This window comes from Hemicordylus capensis, chromosome 2 (assembly GCF_027244095.1).
Source record: "Hemicordylus capensis ecotype Gifberg chromosome 2, rHemCap1.1.pri, whole genome shotgun sequence".
NCBI lineage: Eukaryota > Metazoa > Chordata > Lepidosauria > Squamata > Cordylidae > Hemicordylus > Hemicordylus capensis.
In genome coordinates this window covers 10,767,722-10,787,389 of record NC_069658.1, presented here as the reverse complement: position 1 = coordinate 10,787,389, position 19,668 = coordinate 10,767,722, and the positions used below count along the sequence as shown (strand labels likewise).

Sequence of the window (19,668 nt, the reverse complement as noted above, 5' to 3'; positions counted from 1 at the left end):
GATCTGACTTGGAACATTCAAATTCCCATCTCAGAATTCAGAATCGACCCCCAAGGCTTGCCATTAGCTTCCGGCATGCTATACTCCTGGCTGCCAAAATGTTGCTTTGAGTTTCCCCACTGTGCTACTCCAGGCTGCAGTTCTGAAAGGATCCTTCTGTGTGCTTTACTGCTGCATGGTAACCAGAGATCACGAGGCTCGGGGCAGGTTGAGTTTCATCAAGTGCAACTGATACGCGAAGGCTGTTTACTCAAAACGACTGGCCAAGCAAGCTGAAATTAATGCACTCCGAGTGTATTTTGCTCCCACTGTATCTAATTGGATTTCCGCCTGCTCCCATTCCTCCTCAAGTTTTGGCTTCTGTTTGCCCCGCTGGGTGAGCCATACACTCAAAGGGCAGGGAGAAGAGCAAACACAAAGCAACAGCCAGCAGGCTGAAGTAACCGGAGAGACGGTTTGAAAAAGCAACCTGTTTCTGCTTGGCAAGACAACCTGTATGGATGCCACAGTCTTTGGCGAAATATAGTCACTAAGAGAACAATGTTATGTTCAGAGCGAACGATAAACCCTGGTTTTATGGTGATGAGCAATGGCTGGCAGAAGTCTAGAGCTCATGGAGGAAAGGAGGAGACTTCAAGCTTCTGGTTTGTTAATTAATTAATTAATTAATTTGATTTCTATACCGCCCTTCCAAAAATGGCTCAGGGTGGTTTACACAGAGAAATAATACATAAATAAGATGGATCCCTGTCCCCAAAGGGCTGACATTCTAAAAAGAAACACAAGATAGACACCAGTAGCAACAGTCACTGGAGGGATACTGTGCTGGGGGTGGAGAGGGCCAGTTACTCTCCCCCTGCTCAATAAAGAGAATCACCACGTTAAAAGGTGCCTCTTTGCCAAGTTTGCAGAGTGGTTTCCTGTTTCATCCAAACTTACAAAATGGTAGTGACAAGCCATACCTATTCACACGATAGGGATAATATGGCTGACTGACCCTTTGCCACGAGCAGTGAGAAAGGGGTACAGAGTTTGCGGGGAGGAAGTCCGAAAGAGCTGACCTCCTCGCAGTTCTCCCCTGCAGATCGGCTGTCCAGACAAGCACTGGCTGCTGCCAGCAGCTCTGAGGGTTGGGGTGTCGGGACGTGTTGCCCCCTCCCCCAAGAGCTCCAATAATACACGGTGCAAGTGCGCAGTGCATTATGGGGATCCTCCCTCCCCTCCCTGAGTCTGCCAGCCACGGCTGACACACAAGCAGAAAAACGGGGTTAAGGGAGCACTCACTCCATTAAGCTGGTTTCAGAGGGAGGCTCCGTAGGCAGGTTTGCCACCGTGGTGCCGCCAGGATCGGGCCCGATCCCCTGGCAGTTCACACGCACGTGCAAAACTGGGCCGGGCTCCCTTAGCCCAGTTTTGCATGCATGTGTGAATAGCCTCGTAGAATAATAGAATTTTAGAGCTGGAAGGGACCTTGGGCGTCTTCTAGCCCAACCCCCTGATCAGAGCAGCAAACTGTTACAACATCCCTGAAAAATAGCTGACCCATCTCAATCCACCTCCATACTAGCCTCTCTCCACCCCCATATGTTCTAGAATCACTAAGCAGGAACTCAGTAATGCTGCGCTTGTGCACAGACGTTGCACTAGCACAAGACTGTTGTGCTAGCTAGTTCTATTTATTTATTTATTTGGTTGGTTGGTTGGTTGGTTGGTTGATTTACTGCCCTTCCGATACGGCTCAGGGCAGTTAACAACATGATAAAAACAATTAAAAACAAATTAACAATTAAAATCTAACTATTAAGACACAATAAGACCAATAAAACAGCTAAAAGCCCTGAAAACCAGGGCAACAATTTAAAACTGTTTAAAACAATCAATCATTTAAAACTCTGGAAGGCCAGGCCAAATAAGTATGTTTTAAGGGCTCTCTTGAAGGTCAGCAATGTTCTCAGATTACGAATTTCTGCCGGGAGTGCATTCCATAGCCCAGGAGCAGCTACAGAGAAGGCCCGCCTCTGCGTCGCCACCAGACGAACTGGTGCTGGAGACGGACCTCCTCAGATGACCTTAACGTGCGGTGGGGATCATGTAAAAGTTGTGCCATGTCTAAAGCTTACGTTTCAGAGTCATGTTGCACTAGTGTAAACATGTTTACACAACAATGTGCACCACCTATGGCACGCTTCACTTGTCTAGCAGGGGACTCTTGCACAAGAGCACAATAGTGTAAGGGCACAATCCTGAACATTGCTGTGATTTAGCACAGTTGTGTAACCTTCCTGCACTAACTTTGTGCAAGCGCAGTGCTAATCAGGATGTTGGTCGCTGACTGCAGCCATGGAGATATATCGACCAAAGGAAGGCTGCTCTGTAATCTGGAAATCAAGCCAGGCCACTGAAATGGTCTTGTGGCAGCAAGCATGAATTGTCCCCTTTGCTAAGCAGAGCCCACCTTGGTTGCAATTTAATGGGAGACTACTTGTGAGCATTATAAGAGATTCCCCTTTGGGGATGGCATTGTTCTGGGAAGTGCATCTGCATGCTTGTATGCAGAAGGTTCCAAGTTCCCTCCTTGGAATCTCCAAGATAGAGCTAAGAGAGATTCCTGCCTGCAAACTTGGAGAAGCCACTGCCTATCTGGGTTTTCAATACCAAACTAGATGGACCAATGGTCGGACTCAGTATGAGGCAGGTTCTTACATTCCTAACTGTTCCACATGCTGCTTTTTAAGGTGTGTGTGTGTGGGGGGGGGGACAAAATCCACCCCTGACCTGTATGCAATACCTCCCGTTAATTCATAGCCTGCAAGTAACCCCTCTCCCTAATTCCGAAATCCACCTTCTCAGAGAGGAAATACCCAGATCGCACAATAGGAAGCTGGCTAGCAAATCAAAGTTAATACCTCGACGCCCCCTCTTTAAAGCATTAGGCGATCCATCTGCGAAAATGGTTCCTCAAGTGTAATTCTCTATTAAGAAGCTTTATCTGGATAGATAAGCAGCTGGTTCCCATGTCGCTAATTGCTGTCTGCTGTGTTTTTAAAACATCTGCACCACTGTGCTTGTCATCTTCATATTCTAATCACCCTGAATCTTGGAAGGGAGAAAATAATAAACATAAAAAGACATATCACTGATATTTTTTTCTGGGTTAATTTGTACCCTGTCTCCTTGCAGAAAGCATTAAAGGACAAACAAAATCTTGATAAGTAATTCTGAGCCCCCCCTGACATTAATGTCAAGTGTATACACAGCAAATGTCCAAGGTATATGCGTGCTCTCACTCGCTCTCTTTTAAGGAAAAAGGCTTTCCTACATGCATGATGTGATATTGTCAGAGAGCATAAGATTCAGAACCACTATAATGTTATCCCAGTCTTCACCTCTTCCTTCCCCAAAGAAAACTACTAAAAGTTCTCTAAAAGTCAATCTCTCCACAGGTCACAAGATCACAACACAAGAGCCCTGGTGGATCAGGCCCAGTGCTCATGTAGAGAGAGAGTAATTTTTTTTATTACGGTCCTTAGACCAGAGTGCTCATGTAGAGCAGCACTCTGTTTCCCATAGTGGCCCACCGGATGCCTCTGGGAAGCCCATCAGCAGGAGATGAAGCCATGCCCCCGCCTTTTCCTGGTGGTGCTCCCTGCAACTGATCTTCAGAGGCATCCTCCCTTTGAACTTTGAGCTACTCAACAGCAATCAAGACTAGCAGCTATCGAGAGACTTGTCCCCCATGAAGGTCCAGGAAGGGGAGATGCCAAATACATAGGTCTTGAGAGGAGGGGGCTCAGGATATCATGGATTTGGCCTTGGGGTCAAAGACAGTACAGGAAAACCCCATTATTCGTGGGGGTTCCGTTCAGGGGGCAGGTGTGGACAGCAAATCCACGAATAATGGGGCATTAAATGAATGCAAATGGAGGAGTTAGCTTCACACACTGTACCAATTGCCCCCCCACCCCAGACAAAACAGGCTAAATAAAGAGCCCTACCATGCTCCACTGCCTGCAAGAAGTTGGAAGATCCCCATCCCGCAAGAGTAAAGAACTGTCCAAAAATCATTTTTGACTAATTTTTTTAAAATAAATGAGCCATAAAATGGCTCTTGAAGTAAAAATGGTGGCCGGAAATGACCTCCAAGGTCATTTCTGGCCACTCCTGACCTGTGGATACATGCGTTTACCCCCCCCCCCTTTTTTTTGCTGGTTTCCCCCTTTTTACTGAGGTCAGGTGTCCATTACCTGACTGTGTATATGCCAAAATGTGGGTGCTGGACCCGCAATTAACGAGGTTCTCCTAATATAGGAGGAGAACCTATAGGTTGGAAAATGACAGCAGGAGGAGTTTGTTTGCTCACACATCCTGCTTCTAGGCTTCTTGAAGACATCTTGATGGCCACTATGGGAAATTGAATGCTTTATGGACCTTTGGTCCATCTAGGGGTGTACTTCCAAATAAAAAATCTGAATAGACAAATAGGGCTCACTTCTGAATAAACACTGTGATGATTGCACGGTTTTGCTATTATGGTCTCTAAGGGCACATCGACCAGCATTATGTGTAATAAAAAAACAACAACCCGAACAGCTTTGTTCTCCTAGAAATATTGCTTTCCCCAACCTGCCAAACATGCTGTTTTCTAGGGAAAGAGTAGCCAGACATCCATAAGAAAGCACGCTACACCCCGTTGTTGCAAATGGGCTACCAGCAACAGGTATCGTGCATTTGCAACATAACCTCTGATCATAAGAACTGGGCAATGAGGATATTTCAAAGTAAGTGGTTACACGTGCAGGATCCAAAATTCCAGAGACAAAAGGCTGGCTTCTTTTGGCAGGTGTCATATTTGTTGCATTTGCAAGTTCAACCTCCACCCTGCATCAAAATAAAAAGGTCATTCTTATTACTGGCTAATACCACTGGCCAGGGCTCAGGATCAGGAAATCCACTGGTCTACTAGTCTGGGAGGAGTAAAAAATGATGCCTGATGAGTGAAAAAAGTCCTGACAAATAATATACCAATATAGCTCGAGGAATCATCTGAAAAGTAAAATACTTTTGTCTGGCTGGTGAACTGAACCAACATTTCTTGACCCCTGCCACTGGCCCGTAGTATAAAAGCACCGTTATGAAGGGACAGTGTAAGAGAGATGCTCCCATCCCCTCATATTGCTAGTCCACAATTGCTTATGCCTCTGAAGAACCTGGGGTTTGGTTTTTTTTGGCCAGCTCATAGGTTCTTTACACTGAATAGCTACTGTGAATCTTCTGTTTGCTTTAACTGTTTTATTAGATTTTAAACAATAAAAAAACCTGGTCGATTTGTTTCCTTGCTGTGGGTCTCAGTGGTTCCCACCCCCACCCCCCCACTTTGTCCATCTCTCTGAATGTTTTCTTCATCTCAAGTCAACAGGCCAGCAATCTTCAGAGGCCTGTATTAGGAACAGAGTCTGGGAAAACCCAGAACAATAGAATTCTTCTGTCAGCTATAACAAAAGACCCATCACTGCTGACATAACAAATCCATTTAAATATTGTGTCTGAGCACAACACAGTTTGGCGGTTCAGTTTTGAGGCAGCTGGCTGAGAACAATCAGACCTTAAGTACAGTACAAGGGCTCTACTCACAGAAACTTGACCCCACCCACACCAAGTGGATAACCCTTGTTTGAACAATGTGGCAATGTCAAGCTACTTTAAATGGCCTTCAAGTGCCATTTTTACATGCCAAAGTTTTACCGCTGCAGGAAGGAGCAAAGAGGTTGTGAGGACTCACCGAGGAATTGCTTCATTGCATATGCAACTTCATGTAAAATAGCCTCACCTTGGCCATGGCCCATTTCCTAACACTGAATTTGTGATCACATAACTTGGTTGGAAGTCCAATGGCTATTTTCAAATATCAAGGTATGTGAGTGGTCCAGGACAGAGGGAAAACAACTCCCTATTTTCAGTGCCCCATTTGCAGATCATGAAAGGGGGGAAACCAGCAATTTTCCCAAGGGTAAATTGGAGTACATACAAAGACAAGCTGTGACTGGGGACAAAGTCGATAATTTTCAGAGTCAGCTGGGGCACGCACATTCCCTAAAAATCGGAAACTTAGCGCTTCTTTGAGGAGGATTGAACGGACCTCTTTTTGTTGATATGCTAGCTTTCCTAAGGCAGGGTTTTTCTCTTTTCAAATAAATAATTATTTTTACACGTATAGTCTGCCCTTCCTCCAAGATGCCCAGAGCAGGATAATGTTTATCCTCACAACGACCCTGTGAGGAAGGTTAGGCTGAGAAAGAAGTGACTGGCCTAGAGTCACCCAGTGAGTTCCATGGCTGAATGGGGATTTGAACCTGGGTCTCCCTGATCTTAGCCCAACATTCTAACCCCAGCTAGCTGCCTTAACCTTAAGTGATGCAGTTTAGTAAGAACTGCTCCATATGACTCTCCTGCTAATGCAGCCAGGCTTTTCGTATTATGGCTCAGCAGGAGCTTGAATATGGGTCACACAGGATCAGACCTTAGTGACCATAAAATTCTTCTTTGTACATCTTGCCATCAATTATATGAAGAGTTGCCGTCTTCTCTCCCCACTCCCTTTTCTTTTATAAAAGAATCTGGCCTGTTCCTGTGCTTTTAACAGTAGCTAGATTTTCAGATACAAGCTATGCAAATGTTTATCTCAATTCTTTGAAAAGTTTCACTGGCTGGTTTCTGAAGATCCGGCTGTTGTTAAAGGCGCAAGAGCAGACTAGGGATGGTTTTTACTGACCAGGGGGTAAACTGAAGGTCACAGGATGAAATTAACTTGAAGTCAAGAAAATTTCCCTGCTTAGTTTTCCTTCTGTAAGGATTTGGGAGCGGGGCAGAGGAAGATCTGGATTGGAAGACGCGAATGTAAATATGAAGGCAAACAAATCTACCTTTGAAAAGTTCACAAGCTGCGCGCTGGATGTTCATTAATATTAACCAATTTTGAACTGCAGATTTGTATCCTTCTGAGCAATTCAGTGATGTTTGTTTGTATTGAATATGTGTGCAGGAGCTTTGATCATTCTGTGGGATTCCACAGCATTCACCTCCATTCAGCCATTTGTTTGCATTTGTTCATTTGCATGTTGTTCAGAATTTAGAACAAACTTCGATGAAGCTGGAAGTTGCTCACTGTCACACATACACATCCAACAGGTTGCATCAACAAGCAGCTACCAGTCATTATCTTGAGTGGGGGGGCGGTGGCAGTGGAGGAGGAAAGCATGAGTCCCCGAGGCCAGAGTCTGAGGATAACCCAACAACCTAGAGCAGTGATCTTCACGACCTTTCAAGCAGGTGCCACTTCAGGAGAAAACCTTCAATGTGAGAGCCATTTCCCACCAGGCTGACCTCTGCACAGTTCTGCACAGTTCTCAGTGATGGGAAGGCACTTTAAGAGGGATGGAGTCCTCTCTTAAGAGCTCTAGGAGAAAAGCACTAGGAAGGGCTACACTTCCCAGCACACTATGCATGCCTTCCAAGATGATGCAGGGGCTCAAGAGGGCTCCGTTTCCCTTAAAGGACTCCCCCAGCGCTGGCCAAAGCACAGCGAGAATAAAAACATAAGAACAGCCCTGCTGGATCATGCCCAAGGCCCATCCAGTCCAGCATCCTGTTTCACACAGTGGCCGACCAGATGCCGCTGGAAGCCTACAGGAAGGAGTTGAGGGCATGCCCTCTCTCCTGCTGTTACTCCCTGGCAACTGGTTCTCAGAGGCATCCTGCCTTTGAGGCTGGAGGTGGCCTATAGCCCTCCAACTAGCAGCCAATGATAGACCTCTCCTCCATGAAGTTGTCCAAACCCCTCTTAAAGCCATCCAGGTTGTTGGCTGTCACTACATCTCGTGGCAGAGAATTCCATATTGATTATGCGTTGTGTGAAGAAGTACTTCCCGTTTGTTGGTTCTAGATTTCCTGGCAATCAATTTCATGGGATGAACCCTGGTTCTAATGTTATTTGAGAGTGATGTGAATTCAATTCACATCAAGAGGGAGAAGAATTTCTCTCTATCCACTTTCTCTACACCATGCATGATTTTATAGACCTCTATCATGTCTCCCCGCAGTTGTCTTTTTTATAAACTAAACAGCCCCAGGTGTTGTAGCCTTGCCTCATAAGGAAGGTTCTCTAGGCCCCTGATCATGGTTGCCCTCTTCTGTACCTTTTCCAGTTCTACCATGTTTTTTTTTAAGATGTGGTTACCAGAATTGCATGCAGTACTCCAGATGTGGCCGCACCATAGTTTTGTATAAGGGCACTAGAATATTAGCAGTTTTATTTTCAATCCCCTTCATAACGATCCCTAGCATGGAATTGGCCTTTTTCACAGCACATTGAGTTGACACTTTCAGCTGTCCACTATGACCCCAAAATCCCTCTGACCCAATGTGCAATAAAAATGGCTGTCTCTGCATGGTGCTAGGGGAACTGTGCTAAGTGTTTGGCTCTGGCTGAAGCTTCACACAGGCCCAGTAAACAATTAGTTATGGAGCCACACTTAGGGTTGATGGGGGCTGCTAGTTTCCCCTGGGCCTTACAATGGAGAATGCTGAGCTAGAGAGTATCAGAGAGTCAGGGAAAAAACATGCAGAAAAGGTTACGGTGAAAGCTGCCCGGGTCAAATTTGACCCAGAAGCTTTTGGAACTCTACCAGGTCGTGGGAGACCAGCTCGGGAGGATGGAGTCAACCAGGAGTCTGAAAGAACTTCATTGCCCTGAGAACTACTAAATGTGCAATTCAGAACACAAGGGGCAGATAACAGCAGCCATGCAACTCAGCACAGAACAATTGTGGTGCCACTGAACTGTCCTAATCTGTTGCAACAGTGGAGTTGCAACGACGGAATTGCCTCCTTGATGAGATCCGCCAGGAACCCCGCCTTCCAGCTTTTAGACAGGTTCTGAAAGTGTATGTATGCATTTATTTCAACAGGCACTTGCTGTTTGACGTCTGTGATTTTATGAGGTTGTATATGGTTTTATGTTGGCTTCATTGCTGCAGGCTGCTTTTAGTGCAGCATTTTGAGTGACTATTCTTGTTTCAAACTGGTGTTTTTACTGTTTAATTATGGTGCATACTTTGATTATATTATAGGAAGTAGGATATAAATAATTATAAAATGAAATAGGGAAAAATATATAACTCCCCCAATCACTATGCTGCTACATCACAACAAGCCACACTGTAATGGTATAGGAAAGGATGTGCAGAATGATGCCCCCCACCCCCACCCAAGAAATTTCGCTTGTATTATTGAAACTTGCCTGGCTTCCTTTGAAAATGCTAAAACAAAAATTCATCTTGAGAGGAACTTTAACGTTCGTTTCAAATTTCACTTTCTTGAAATTTTGGTCCCCTCAAGTTGCAAGTTCTCTCAGACCACACCTTACTAATTTTTTGCACTTCACGATAGCCCAAACGAATGGCCATAAGTGTTTGAATGTATGGACAATTCCAATGAGAAAGAAAAAGATAGGAGACCTTAAAAAGCCAAGATAGCTGGACAAGAGCTTTAGTGATGAGCTGAAAATAAAGAAGGACAAATAGAAGAAATGGAAGGAAGGATATGTTGCCAGGGATGAAAACAGACAAGTGGTTCAGACATGTAAGGACAGTTTCAGGAAAGCTAATATCAGGAGCTGGTTGGTGAGGAATTCTAGGAGCAGCGAACAGGAGCTTTTACTTTCCTCCATTGTTTTCATGAAAAACCTGTTCACAGGACAGAAAGCCACTGCCCAGATGGAACATGGTGATACAGACTGGTTTCAGATCGGCAAAGGAGTAAGACAAGGCTTTCTCCTTTTTTATTCAACTTATATGCTGAACATATACTGAGAAAAGCTGGATTGGAAGAAGATGAGTGTGGTTTTAAAGTTGGAGGAAGAAACATCAACAACCTGCGCTATGCTGATGACACCACTTTGAGAATGTGGATGATCTGCAAGCTCTAGTAATGAAAGTCAAGGAGAACTGTGAAAAAATGGGACTATGACTAAATGTCAAGAAGACAAAACTAATGACAAGGGGTACAGCAACCAGCTTCAGAATTGATAATGAAGACATTGAAGTAGTGGACAGCTTTTGCCTTTTAGGATCGACCGTCAACAGTAAAGGATCCAGCAGTCAAGAAATACACCGCAGGCTAGCACTTGGTAGGGTTGCCATGAAGGCCTTGGAAAGGATACTTAGATACCATGACGTGTCTATACCTACAAAGATTAGAACTGTTCGGACAATGGTTTTTTGTGTGATACTCAATGGATGTGAAAGCTGGACTTTGAAGAAGAAAGATAGAAAAGGCATTGACACTTTTGAACTTTGGTGCTGGAGAAGACTTTTCAGGATACCATGGACAGCCAGGAAAACAAACAAATGGATCCTAGAACAAATCAACCCAGAATTTTCCCTCAAGGCACAAATGACCAGGCTCAAATGAGCATACTTCCGACACATTATGTGAAGACCCAGCTCCCTTGAGAAGTCCATAATGCTGGGGAAAGTTGAAGGAAAGAGAAGAAGACGACCAGCAGCAAGGTAGATGGACTTGATTATGACAGCAATGAATGCACCACTGAGAGACCTTAAAGGCCAAGTTGAAGGCAGATCATCCTGGAGAGATGAGGGAACAAACAAGGCGGAAACGGTGTCAATGCAGGACCTCCTGAACATCAGAAGGGTGCGTTTATTTATAGAGTACAAAAGAGGTGGTGCAAATGTATAGGGAGAGAGCGTGGAAAGAGCGGATTGGTTCTATTTTGCCGCAGTATGGGAGGAGTGCTTATCAGGGTGCGACCGCCACATTCCAGTATGGTATGCCAGTCCTGGGTGGGGTGTTTACCCTTATCAGCCTACATCTCCCCCTTTTCTGTTTTCACACGGTGATATGCATAATAAAGCTCTCGGCGTGTAGGAGCGTGTGGTCGGAGGAGGGTAAAAAAGGAGGGGACACATTGTATACAGCAACATAGCAGAACCCCGACACTCAATACACCGACGATAGTCAGGAGGACATAGCGAAGCCAAGGGAGGCCAGGCAACCAGTCCCAAAGCCAGGCGAAGGGATTCTGGGCGCCTGCCACATTATTTGTGATCAGGGATTGCAGATGAGCAAGCTCATCTTCAATTGTGCGGTTTAAATCATGGTAGTGTACCTGACAGCCAGAGGAGCCTACAACAGAGCAGAATCCTCCACTCTTAGCTAAAAGAAAGTCTACTGCAAATCGAAGCTGCATTTGATCTTGGTGGAGGCCAGCTAGTTCCTCCTGGAGGTCGCGAGCTATGCGTCCAGTAGCATTGATGGTTTTTTCTAAGCGGCACGTGAGGCCAATAATGGACCGCCGGTTTTCCTGCGCTATGATTCCTGGATAGGAGCCAAGAGTCAGAAATCCAGTAAACAAACCTGCGAAGGCCCGCCCGCCCGAAGAGCCCTCAGAGAGTTGAGGTCCCACAATGACCTCATCTTGGCACTGCGGCCCCATGGCCTCCCTACGGGCTCGTTGCGGGCTGGGACGGGTTGCTGCCGGTGTCACAACTTGCACCGGAAGCGTTAGGTAGCCCACTGCCGCGCACAGGTGTTGGCCGGGATGATAGTTTGTGGCAGTGGAGTTAAAAAAGAACCATAAGTTGGGGTCCTTGATTTGCCATCCGTTGCAGATGGAGCCCCCAGAGAGGCCAGTCAAGTTGGGAGTGAACATGGGGAAGGCGGTGTAAAGATCATCTAAAGAGCCATTCAAAGCTGTTACATTAAACACGTAAGAATTATTATACGTTCCATACAAGTAAAACCGATCAGTACATCCCGAGTAGTTGCCTGCGCCTTTTCTCCAATAGCCCACCTTTTTATGATCTTTCCACTTGTTATCCCAGGTGCCAGAATTATGGCAACAGAAGCAAAGGCCTGGGAGCGCGCGACGATACCGTAAAAGACGGAACGTCGTTGCATTCAATTCACCGGGGGGGTCGGAAAATAGCATGGACCGCTTAAGGTTCTGCATCTGGCCTACAATTACTTCCGGGCTATTGATGGGGGTGGGCAAAAAGGACAGGTGGGACACAGATAAAGGGTGCTCATATATCAGGGAGACATTGGTTCCATGGGTGTGAAACATATAATACGCGTGACGGACCCACATGTTGGGGTGTGAAAGGGAAGCCAAGGGCAAAGCTTCAGTAGGTACATAAAAAAGGCAGAAGAAATAACAAAACAGAATAAGGCAAGAATTTGCATTCAGGGCTGCAAACACGGCTGCCAGAAAGTTCTCAGGGGTCTTTTCTTTTTCCTCCTGCTCCAGGAGCACGGTCGCCTGCGCTGCCAGATTCTTCACCATTCCCCAGGTCACTGGCGGGTTGTTCTTCCTGTTGCTGCCTCGTTGTCGGGGCTGTGCCGGGAAGCTCTCCTTCAGGTGGAGACCGAAGTTCGGGATCGGGTTGGACAGACCTTGATGCCACGACATCCTGGGTGGGTCGAACACAGCGGGCAGGTACCCACAACGGGCCTGTTGGGAGATCCACAGCAGCATAACCCCGGCCCCAAGTGATCAGGGGAACAGGACCTTTCCACTGCGGGTCCGGCAGGCGCTTGTAACGCACCAAGGGCCGGGGGGACGGCTCGGTGGTGCGAAAGTGTTTTTGTACGCGGGATAAATAATGAGAATCAGAGAAAATAAGGTTTAAGTGATAAATAGTAAATAGAACATGTGCAAGCAGTTGCTCCCTGTCCGGCAAGGACAGGGGACTTCCCCCTTTCCTGTCTTGTCGAACCAAAGCAGCCTTCAAAGTGCGGTTGGCCCGTTCAACGATAGCTTGGCCTGTTGAGTTGTAAGGTATGCCGAAAGTATGACGGATGTCCCAACGCGCACAGAAGGAAGCAAAGGCCGAGGAACAGTAGGCAGGGCCATTATCAGTTTTTAAAGCGGACGGCTGTCCCATGACTGCAAAGCAGCGGACAAGGTGATTGCAGACATGGCGAGTTTTTTCGCCCTTCTGCGGGGTGGCCCAAATGTACCCTGAGTAAGTATCGATTGTAACGTGAAGCCAGCGCCAGGGAGCAAATGGGGGCCACTGCGTTACATCCATCTGCCACAACGCATTGGCTCCCAACCCCCTGGGATTTACCCCTGTGGACGGGTAAGAGGCTTGGCCTGAACATTGGGGGCACTGTTGAATAATGGCCTGGGCGTCTGTGAGGGGAATAGAGAACCTATGGGCGAGGCTGCGGGCAGATTGATGGTGCATGGCATGACTTTGCGCTGGGGAGACTGGAAAGGCGCGTAACAGCTGATCAGCTTTTGCATTTCCCTCTGCCAGCGAGCCTGGAAAGGGTTGATGGCTGCGAATATGGGCGGCAAAGAGAAGCGTTCTGCGCTGCGCCAGCAGACGTTGCAACGCAATAAACAAACCAAGAAGGTTCCTGTCTAGATTGTGAGAGACATAACTTCCTTCAAGTACAGTGAGGACATTATAAACGTACAAGCTGTCAGTGATTAAATTAAAACTAGAGTCTGCAAACACTGTGCAAGCCAGGACTACCGCAGCAAGCTCTGCACGTTGCGGAGATGTTTGTGGGGTAGTATATCGGGCTTTCCATTCACCATCCACCTGCCAAGTCATCACACCTCTGGTAGGTGACCCATCAGTAAAGACAGTGGGCGCCCCTTGGAGGGGGGCTGGGCTTAGGCAAGTGCCGAGTCTAATAGGCAAATGGGGGAGAAGTTGCAACCGTACATCCTTGGGAAGGTGGTATGCAACCTCTCCAGTAAAATCAGCTAACGCGAGTTGCAAGGCTAAGGAAGAACGGAAACCAGACTCCCAGTCACTTTGGGGGATGGGTATGTGGAGTCGAATAGGATCCATGCCAAAAAGGGCCAAGCAACGATCGCGCCCTTTGCGGAGGATCAAAGCTAGCATAGCCAATTGAGTCAAGACAGTGGTTTTTGGCGTATGTGCAAGGTGGAGCCACTCCAAGATATGCACCTCCGACGAGGAGACTTGAGCGATTGCTCCGGTGAACTGAGGTCGGGTTGCTACGATTAGAAGTGCAGGGGGCATATTTTCTATTGCACGATCTACCCAACGCTCTTTTAGGGCGATATTCACCTTCTTAATCACTTCTAACTGAGGCTGAGATAATGTAATGAGGTCAGCCGGTTGTCGGCCTTGCTTAAGAGCCTCAAAAAGCGGGTGGAGGTCATTAGTTGTCAATTTATAGTATGGCCGTGCCCAATTAAGGGTCCCTAAGATTTGTTGTAAGTGTACATAAGTCAGCTTTGGTGGCAAAATAATTTCGGGTAGTTGGGGCATGGCGTAGGCGCTCATCAAACGGTGGCCAAGATACAAAAAGGGCTCGGAGAGCTGGATTTTTTCAGGTGCAATTATTAACCCAAACTCTCTCAGGGACTGAGTTAGAATAGGTAACCAATTAAGAGGTAATCTAGGCCCCGATACCAAGATATCATCCATGTAATGAATAACTAGGAGGGTCGGATAACGCTTACGAAACTCCGATAATGCTTGATGCACGTAAAGCTGACACAGCACAGGGCTGTTCAACATGCCCTGGACAATACAGACCAATGATACCTTTGTGTGGGCTGAGCATTATTCAGAACTGGTACCGTGAAAGCAAACTTTTTCTTATCTTGAGGCTGAAGGGGAATAGTGTAAAAACAGTCTTTCAAATCTACGATGGCGACCTGGTAACCCGCAGGTATTAAGTTAGGATTAGGTAGTCCACATTGCAAGGGGCCCATGGGTTCAATTATTTTATTTACTTCCCTCAAATCATGTAAGAGTCGCCATTTCCCTGATTTTTTCTTTATCACAAAAACAGGGGTATTGTAGGGGCTAGAGGAAAATTCCAAGTGTCCAGCTTGCACCTGCTCCTTTACCAGGTGCAGCAGAGCCTCTAATTTGTCTTTTGGCAAAGGCCATTGCTCTACCCAAATGGGTTCTTCAGTTTTCCAGGTGAGGGCCAATGCTCGGTGCGGGGAAGCTACTCCCGCATGTTGATCCGAGTTCCCAGCTGTTGCAGGAGGTCGCGTCCCCATAGGTTAAAAGGGAGCGGTATTATGACTGGTTGAAAGTGAGCTATAACTGGACCGGCTTGACTTGCTCTCACCGCCAACCACTCAGTGCTCTGGCTAGAAGATTGTTCCCCACCCACTCCCCAAATAGAGGGGGCGGGCTCCTTAGGCCACTGAGACGGCCATTCCTTTACCGTAATGACCGACACATCCGCCCCAGTGTCCAACAACCCTTCGAGGCAGTGCCCATGAATCCAAAACTTACGAGTTGGCTTTCCACTGGCAATGTTCGTCTGGACCAGCGCAACCTGTGGGGATAACATAGAGGCCTTAGGCCCCACTGGGGTGAGGTTCCGTACGCTTAGGCAATGAGCCCACGAATCTCCCTGCTTAAGGGTCAGGGGCATGTGCCCCCAAACCTGAAGCATGATAGATGTCTGGGGAATGTAGTCAAGCAATTCCGGGACCACAAAAATCCCTTGAGGGCTCGCTGCTTGCGTTGGTAAAATAAGCAGTGGCTCAGGACCCTCAAAGGGAGTCGCTGGCAATGTGGGAACAAGTATAACTTCCCCTGGGAACACTGAGGTGGCATTCTTTTGAAGCACAAGCGCGACAGCACATCCGGGTGTCGGCAATGATTCCTCTTTCTTTATTCCGGGGCCCGAGGAAGGCCCGCTCCCCGGTTTCCCGGGGAGGTCTCTGTTCCTACAGGGTTAGTACGGCATTGGTTAGCCCAATGGTAGCCCTTGCTACATCTGGGACACTTCTTCGAGGGGCGACCAGCATTCTTCTGGTTCGATCCAGATTTATGTGCTCCTCCGCCTGGCGCTCGGCACGCAGCACGGAAGTGGCCAGGCTTCTGGCAGTTGTAGCAGTTCCCCGTGGGCTTATTGGATTGTTTCAAAGCCATAGCTAACAGGCCCATATCGTACGATTTTGAGCCGATTTCAGCACAAGCCTGAATCATGTCCGCCAGGGAATAAGTCTGACGGTGGATAACTCCCTGCAAGGCCTTTTTGCTGTCCGCGTTGGCATTCTCAAATGCCAATTTTTGCAGCAGCTCTCCCTGAGCCTCAACATTGTCCAACTGCCGAGCGATCGCAACCTTCAAACGGTCCACAAAGCTTGTGTATGGCTCTGAGGGTCCTTGCTTGATCACTGCAAAGGAGCGAGCCGGGGTGCCAGCCGAGGGCACCCTGCGGAGCGCTCGGAGGACACACATTCCCACCGCCTTAATGTGTCCATCAGGCAACTGGCATTGCATGGCCAGAGGCTCGAACTGCCCAGAACCATAAACCTGCTCTGCTGTAATCTGCGCTGTGGCGCCCAAACGGGCTGCCTGCTGGTATTCGCTATCCCACACCACATACTGTGAAGGCGTTAAAATCATACGAAACAACGCCTTCCAGTCGTGCGGGGTCATGAGGTATCCATTGTTAAGACCTTCCAAAATGCCCTGGACAAAGGTAGACTGGAGTCCTGAGTCCTTCACGGCTCGATTTAACTCCCGGAGGACCGAATACGGAAGTGGTTCCCAGTCCACGTGGGCGTTTCCTTGGCCGTCTACCGGACCTCGCATCACTGGGAACAGAGCTGGGTTCTCTCCAGCCCATTCTTCCCCATCTACCAGGATTTGTCCGGACTTTTTGGCATGATGGAGTCCCTCCACAACAACCCCTCGAAAGCCCAGCTTCTCCTTAAGAGCCCTGGAGTTCGGGGGCCCCGAGGCCGTCGGCGTGACGGCGGGCAGCAACACAGGGTATGGAGGGGGTGCGGCATCCACAACTTCAGATTTCAGGAGCACAGGCTCCCCACCGAAGAAAGCCGCGACTGCTTCCAGCACCTTTCTGCTGAGCAGGAGGTGCTGGATCGGAGCTCGTGGCTCCGCCTGCAGCTCGGTCCCTATCTTTCTCCAATGTTCTGCTTTCAATGTCCCTTTGTACGGATACCAAGGGCATTGACAATCGACCTCCCGTAAGAGATCAGCGAGATCATGCACAGGCACCACCTCCCCGGAATGTTGCCGGATAATTTTTTGCAATTCTTCCGCATGCTGTTTCTGATCAACAGAAAGACTAGAGCCCATACTTACGAGGGAGCCGAAGCTGAGTGCACTAAGAAGACTGTTCCAGTCGCGTAAGCAGGGTGCTGAGGGATCTGGATCACGTCGGGGTCACCAGATGAGGGAACAAACAAGGCGGAAACGGTGTCAATGCAGGACCTCCTGAACATCAGAAGGGTGCGTTTATTTATAGAGTACAAAAGAGGTGGTGCAAATGTATAGGGAGAGAGCGTGGAAAGAGCGGATTGGTTCTATTTTGCCGCAGTATGGGAGGAGTGCTTATCAGGGTGCGACCGCCACATTCCAGTATGGTATGCCAGTCCTGGGTGGGGTGTTTACCCTTATCAGCCTACATCGAGAATCTGACAATTTCTTAAAAAACACTTGAAAACCTACCTCTTCAGCCAAACCTTTTCAATTTTTCCAATTTCTAAGTTTTAATCTGTTTTTAATTTTTTGATTGCCTACATTATTTTAAGATTTTTGTGTATGTTCTACTTGTTTTATGTTGTTAACCACCCAGGGACAAACATTTGTACAAATCTGACAAATAAATAAATAAATGTGGTCGCTAAGAGTCAATGCCAACTTGACAGCACTTAATCAATCAATCAATCATTCAATCATGCCACCTTGCTGAAGCCAAGCAGGTCTTGGTGTGGCCAATGCCTGGATGAGAGACCCATGCAGGCCACCTTGGGGATGGGGCCATAGTTCAGTGGTAGAATATCTGCTTTGCATGCAGAAGGACCCAGTTTCAATTCCTGGCAGCATCTCCAGGTAGGGCTGGGAGAGACTCCTGCCTAAAACCTTGGAGAAGCCACTGCCAGTCAATACAAATACAATATGAATACAACAAATCTATATATACTGCTTTTCAGCCAAAGTCCCCAAAGCGGTTTACATAACTATCCTCTCTAATAAAACGCTTGGTGTCCGTCCGTGGATGGACACCAAGCGTGTGTCCGTGCCTCCCTGCTCTGTTCTGCGCCTGCGCGAAGCGCAGGCGCAGAACAGGGCAAGGGAGACACGACCACCGGCACCCGGTGGCCATCTTGGGCGGCCAGAAGCGGCCGCCCCGAAAAAACGAAGCCTGCAGGCGGCGGTGGACGGCGAGTGGAGGAGGCGGCGGGGGAAAGCCAGGCAAGCGGAGGAGGAGGCGGCGGCGGCGGGCCCGGCCGGAGCCGCCGACTCACCCGGAGAAGGCGGCGGGCCCGGCAGGGGAAGGCCAGGGAAGACGGCGGCGGCGGCCCGGCGAGGCGAGTGGCCGCCCCGAAGAAGCGAAGCCTGCAGGAGGCGGTGGACGGCAAGCGGAAGAGGCGGCGGGGGAAGGCCAGGCGAGCGGAGAAGGTGGCGGCGGGCCCAGCCAGAGCCGTGGACTCACCCGGAGAAGGCGGCGCGCCCAGCAGTGGAAGGCCAGGGAAAACGGCGGCGGGGGCCCGGCGAGGCGGCGGGGCTGGCTGGGAGAGGGCGAGGGCGGGGGCAGGGGTTACGGGGAAGGCAGAGACGGCAGCGGGAGGCAGCAAAACTCTCCCCTACTAGCGCCCATTATTACAACGGGCTAGAAAACACTAGTAAGTAAATAAATAATGATGACTCCCTGTCCGCAAAGGGCTGACAGTCTAAAAAAGAAACAAGACAGACACCAGCAACAGCCACTGGAGGGATGGTGTTTCAGGGCTGGATAGGGCCAGTTGTTCTCCCAAGGTTCAATAAAGAGAATCACTTTAAAAAGGCACCTCTTTGCTCAGCAGGTGGTAGATACAGTCAATGTAGACAATGCTGAGCTAGATGGACCAAACAAGCCCCCCGAAGGAAGTGTGAAGTAACTGGGTGTTTTAAGCCTAAAGAAGAGAAGTCTAAGAGGGGACCCTTCAAATACATGGGTGACGGTCACACAGAAGAGGGAAAAGACTCATTCTCTGATCCAATGGGCTCAGTTGGACATTATCTTCATGATAAGAGCAGTTCAACAATGGAACCAGTGACCTCGGTGGGCTCTTCCTCCCTGGAATTCTCCAAGCAGATCCTGAACAGCTGTATGTTGGGGATGCTTTTACTCTCGATTTCCTACATCCAGCCCAGGGATGGACAAGACAAAACAGCCTGTGGGACGCCTCCCAACTCTATGATTCTATGACTGTACTCATGAGAATAATCTATATATTGAGACATAAAGAGCAGGGCATGTTCTCCGGCAGCCTGTTCCTGTAGCAATAGCAATAGCAATAGCACTTACATTTATATACCGCTCTATAGCCGGAGCTCTCTAAGCAGTTTACAATGATTTAGCATATTGCCCCCAACATTCTGGGTACTCATAGTATGGGTACTGGGTACTGTAGTATGTATTTGTCTCCAGCAAAACCTCATGTGGATCTCTTGGAACAAAAGATGAGCTGACTAAAGTTTTAATCACCAGCCTGGCCAGGGTTGATCTGCCTCAACTACTGCTTTCTGTTCTGCTGAGCTAAAATAAACAGAAGGAACTTGAGTGTATCATAAACCTGCTACACTTAGTAAAGGAAAGTTCTCCAGGGGATCTTTCCAGGTA

The 19,668-nt window shown here is 48.1% G+C and overlaps 2 protein-coding genes across 5 annotated transcripts in view; both read right to left on the bottom strand.

Annotated features, from left to right (window-relative positions):
* SETBP1 (SET binding protein 1) overlaps positions 1-19,668 on the bottom strand; it is a 357,781-nt gene that overhangs the window by 101,691 nt on the left and 236,422 nt on the right. The gene's annotated exons all lie outside the window — the stretch shown is intronic.
* LOC128344739 (uncharacterized) lies at positions 10,809-17,304 on the bottom strand. Its single transcript, XM_053295528.1, has 3 exons — positions 17,145-17,304; positions 15,318-15,360; positions 10,809-12,526 (listed from the first exon to the last, which is right to left on the bottom strand). Exons 1-3 carry the CDS (start codon positions 17,282-17,284, stop codon positions 10,880-10,882), a joined length of 1,830 nt encoding a protein of 609 aa, XP_053151503.1. The 5' UTR covers positions 17,285-17,304; the 3' UTR covers positions 10,809-10,879.

Bases quoted from the DNA above. Each gene is read 5' to 3' on its own strand.
- LOC128344739 (XM_053295528.1), bottom strand. From the start codon at position 17,284: ATGTTCAGGAGGTCCTGCATTGACACCGTTTCCGCCTTGTTTGTTCCC. The intron at 15,361-17,144 runs GTAAGTATGGGC...TTATCCCCACAG, and splicing joins CACTCAGCTTCGGCTCCCTC to GTTGCGCTGGTCCAGACGAA. The intron at 12,527-15,317 runs GTAAGTTTTGGA...ATCTCCCAACAG, and splicing joins TGCCAGTGGAAAGCCAACTC to GCCCGTTGTGGGTACCTGCC.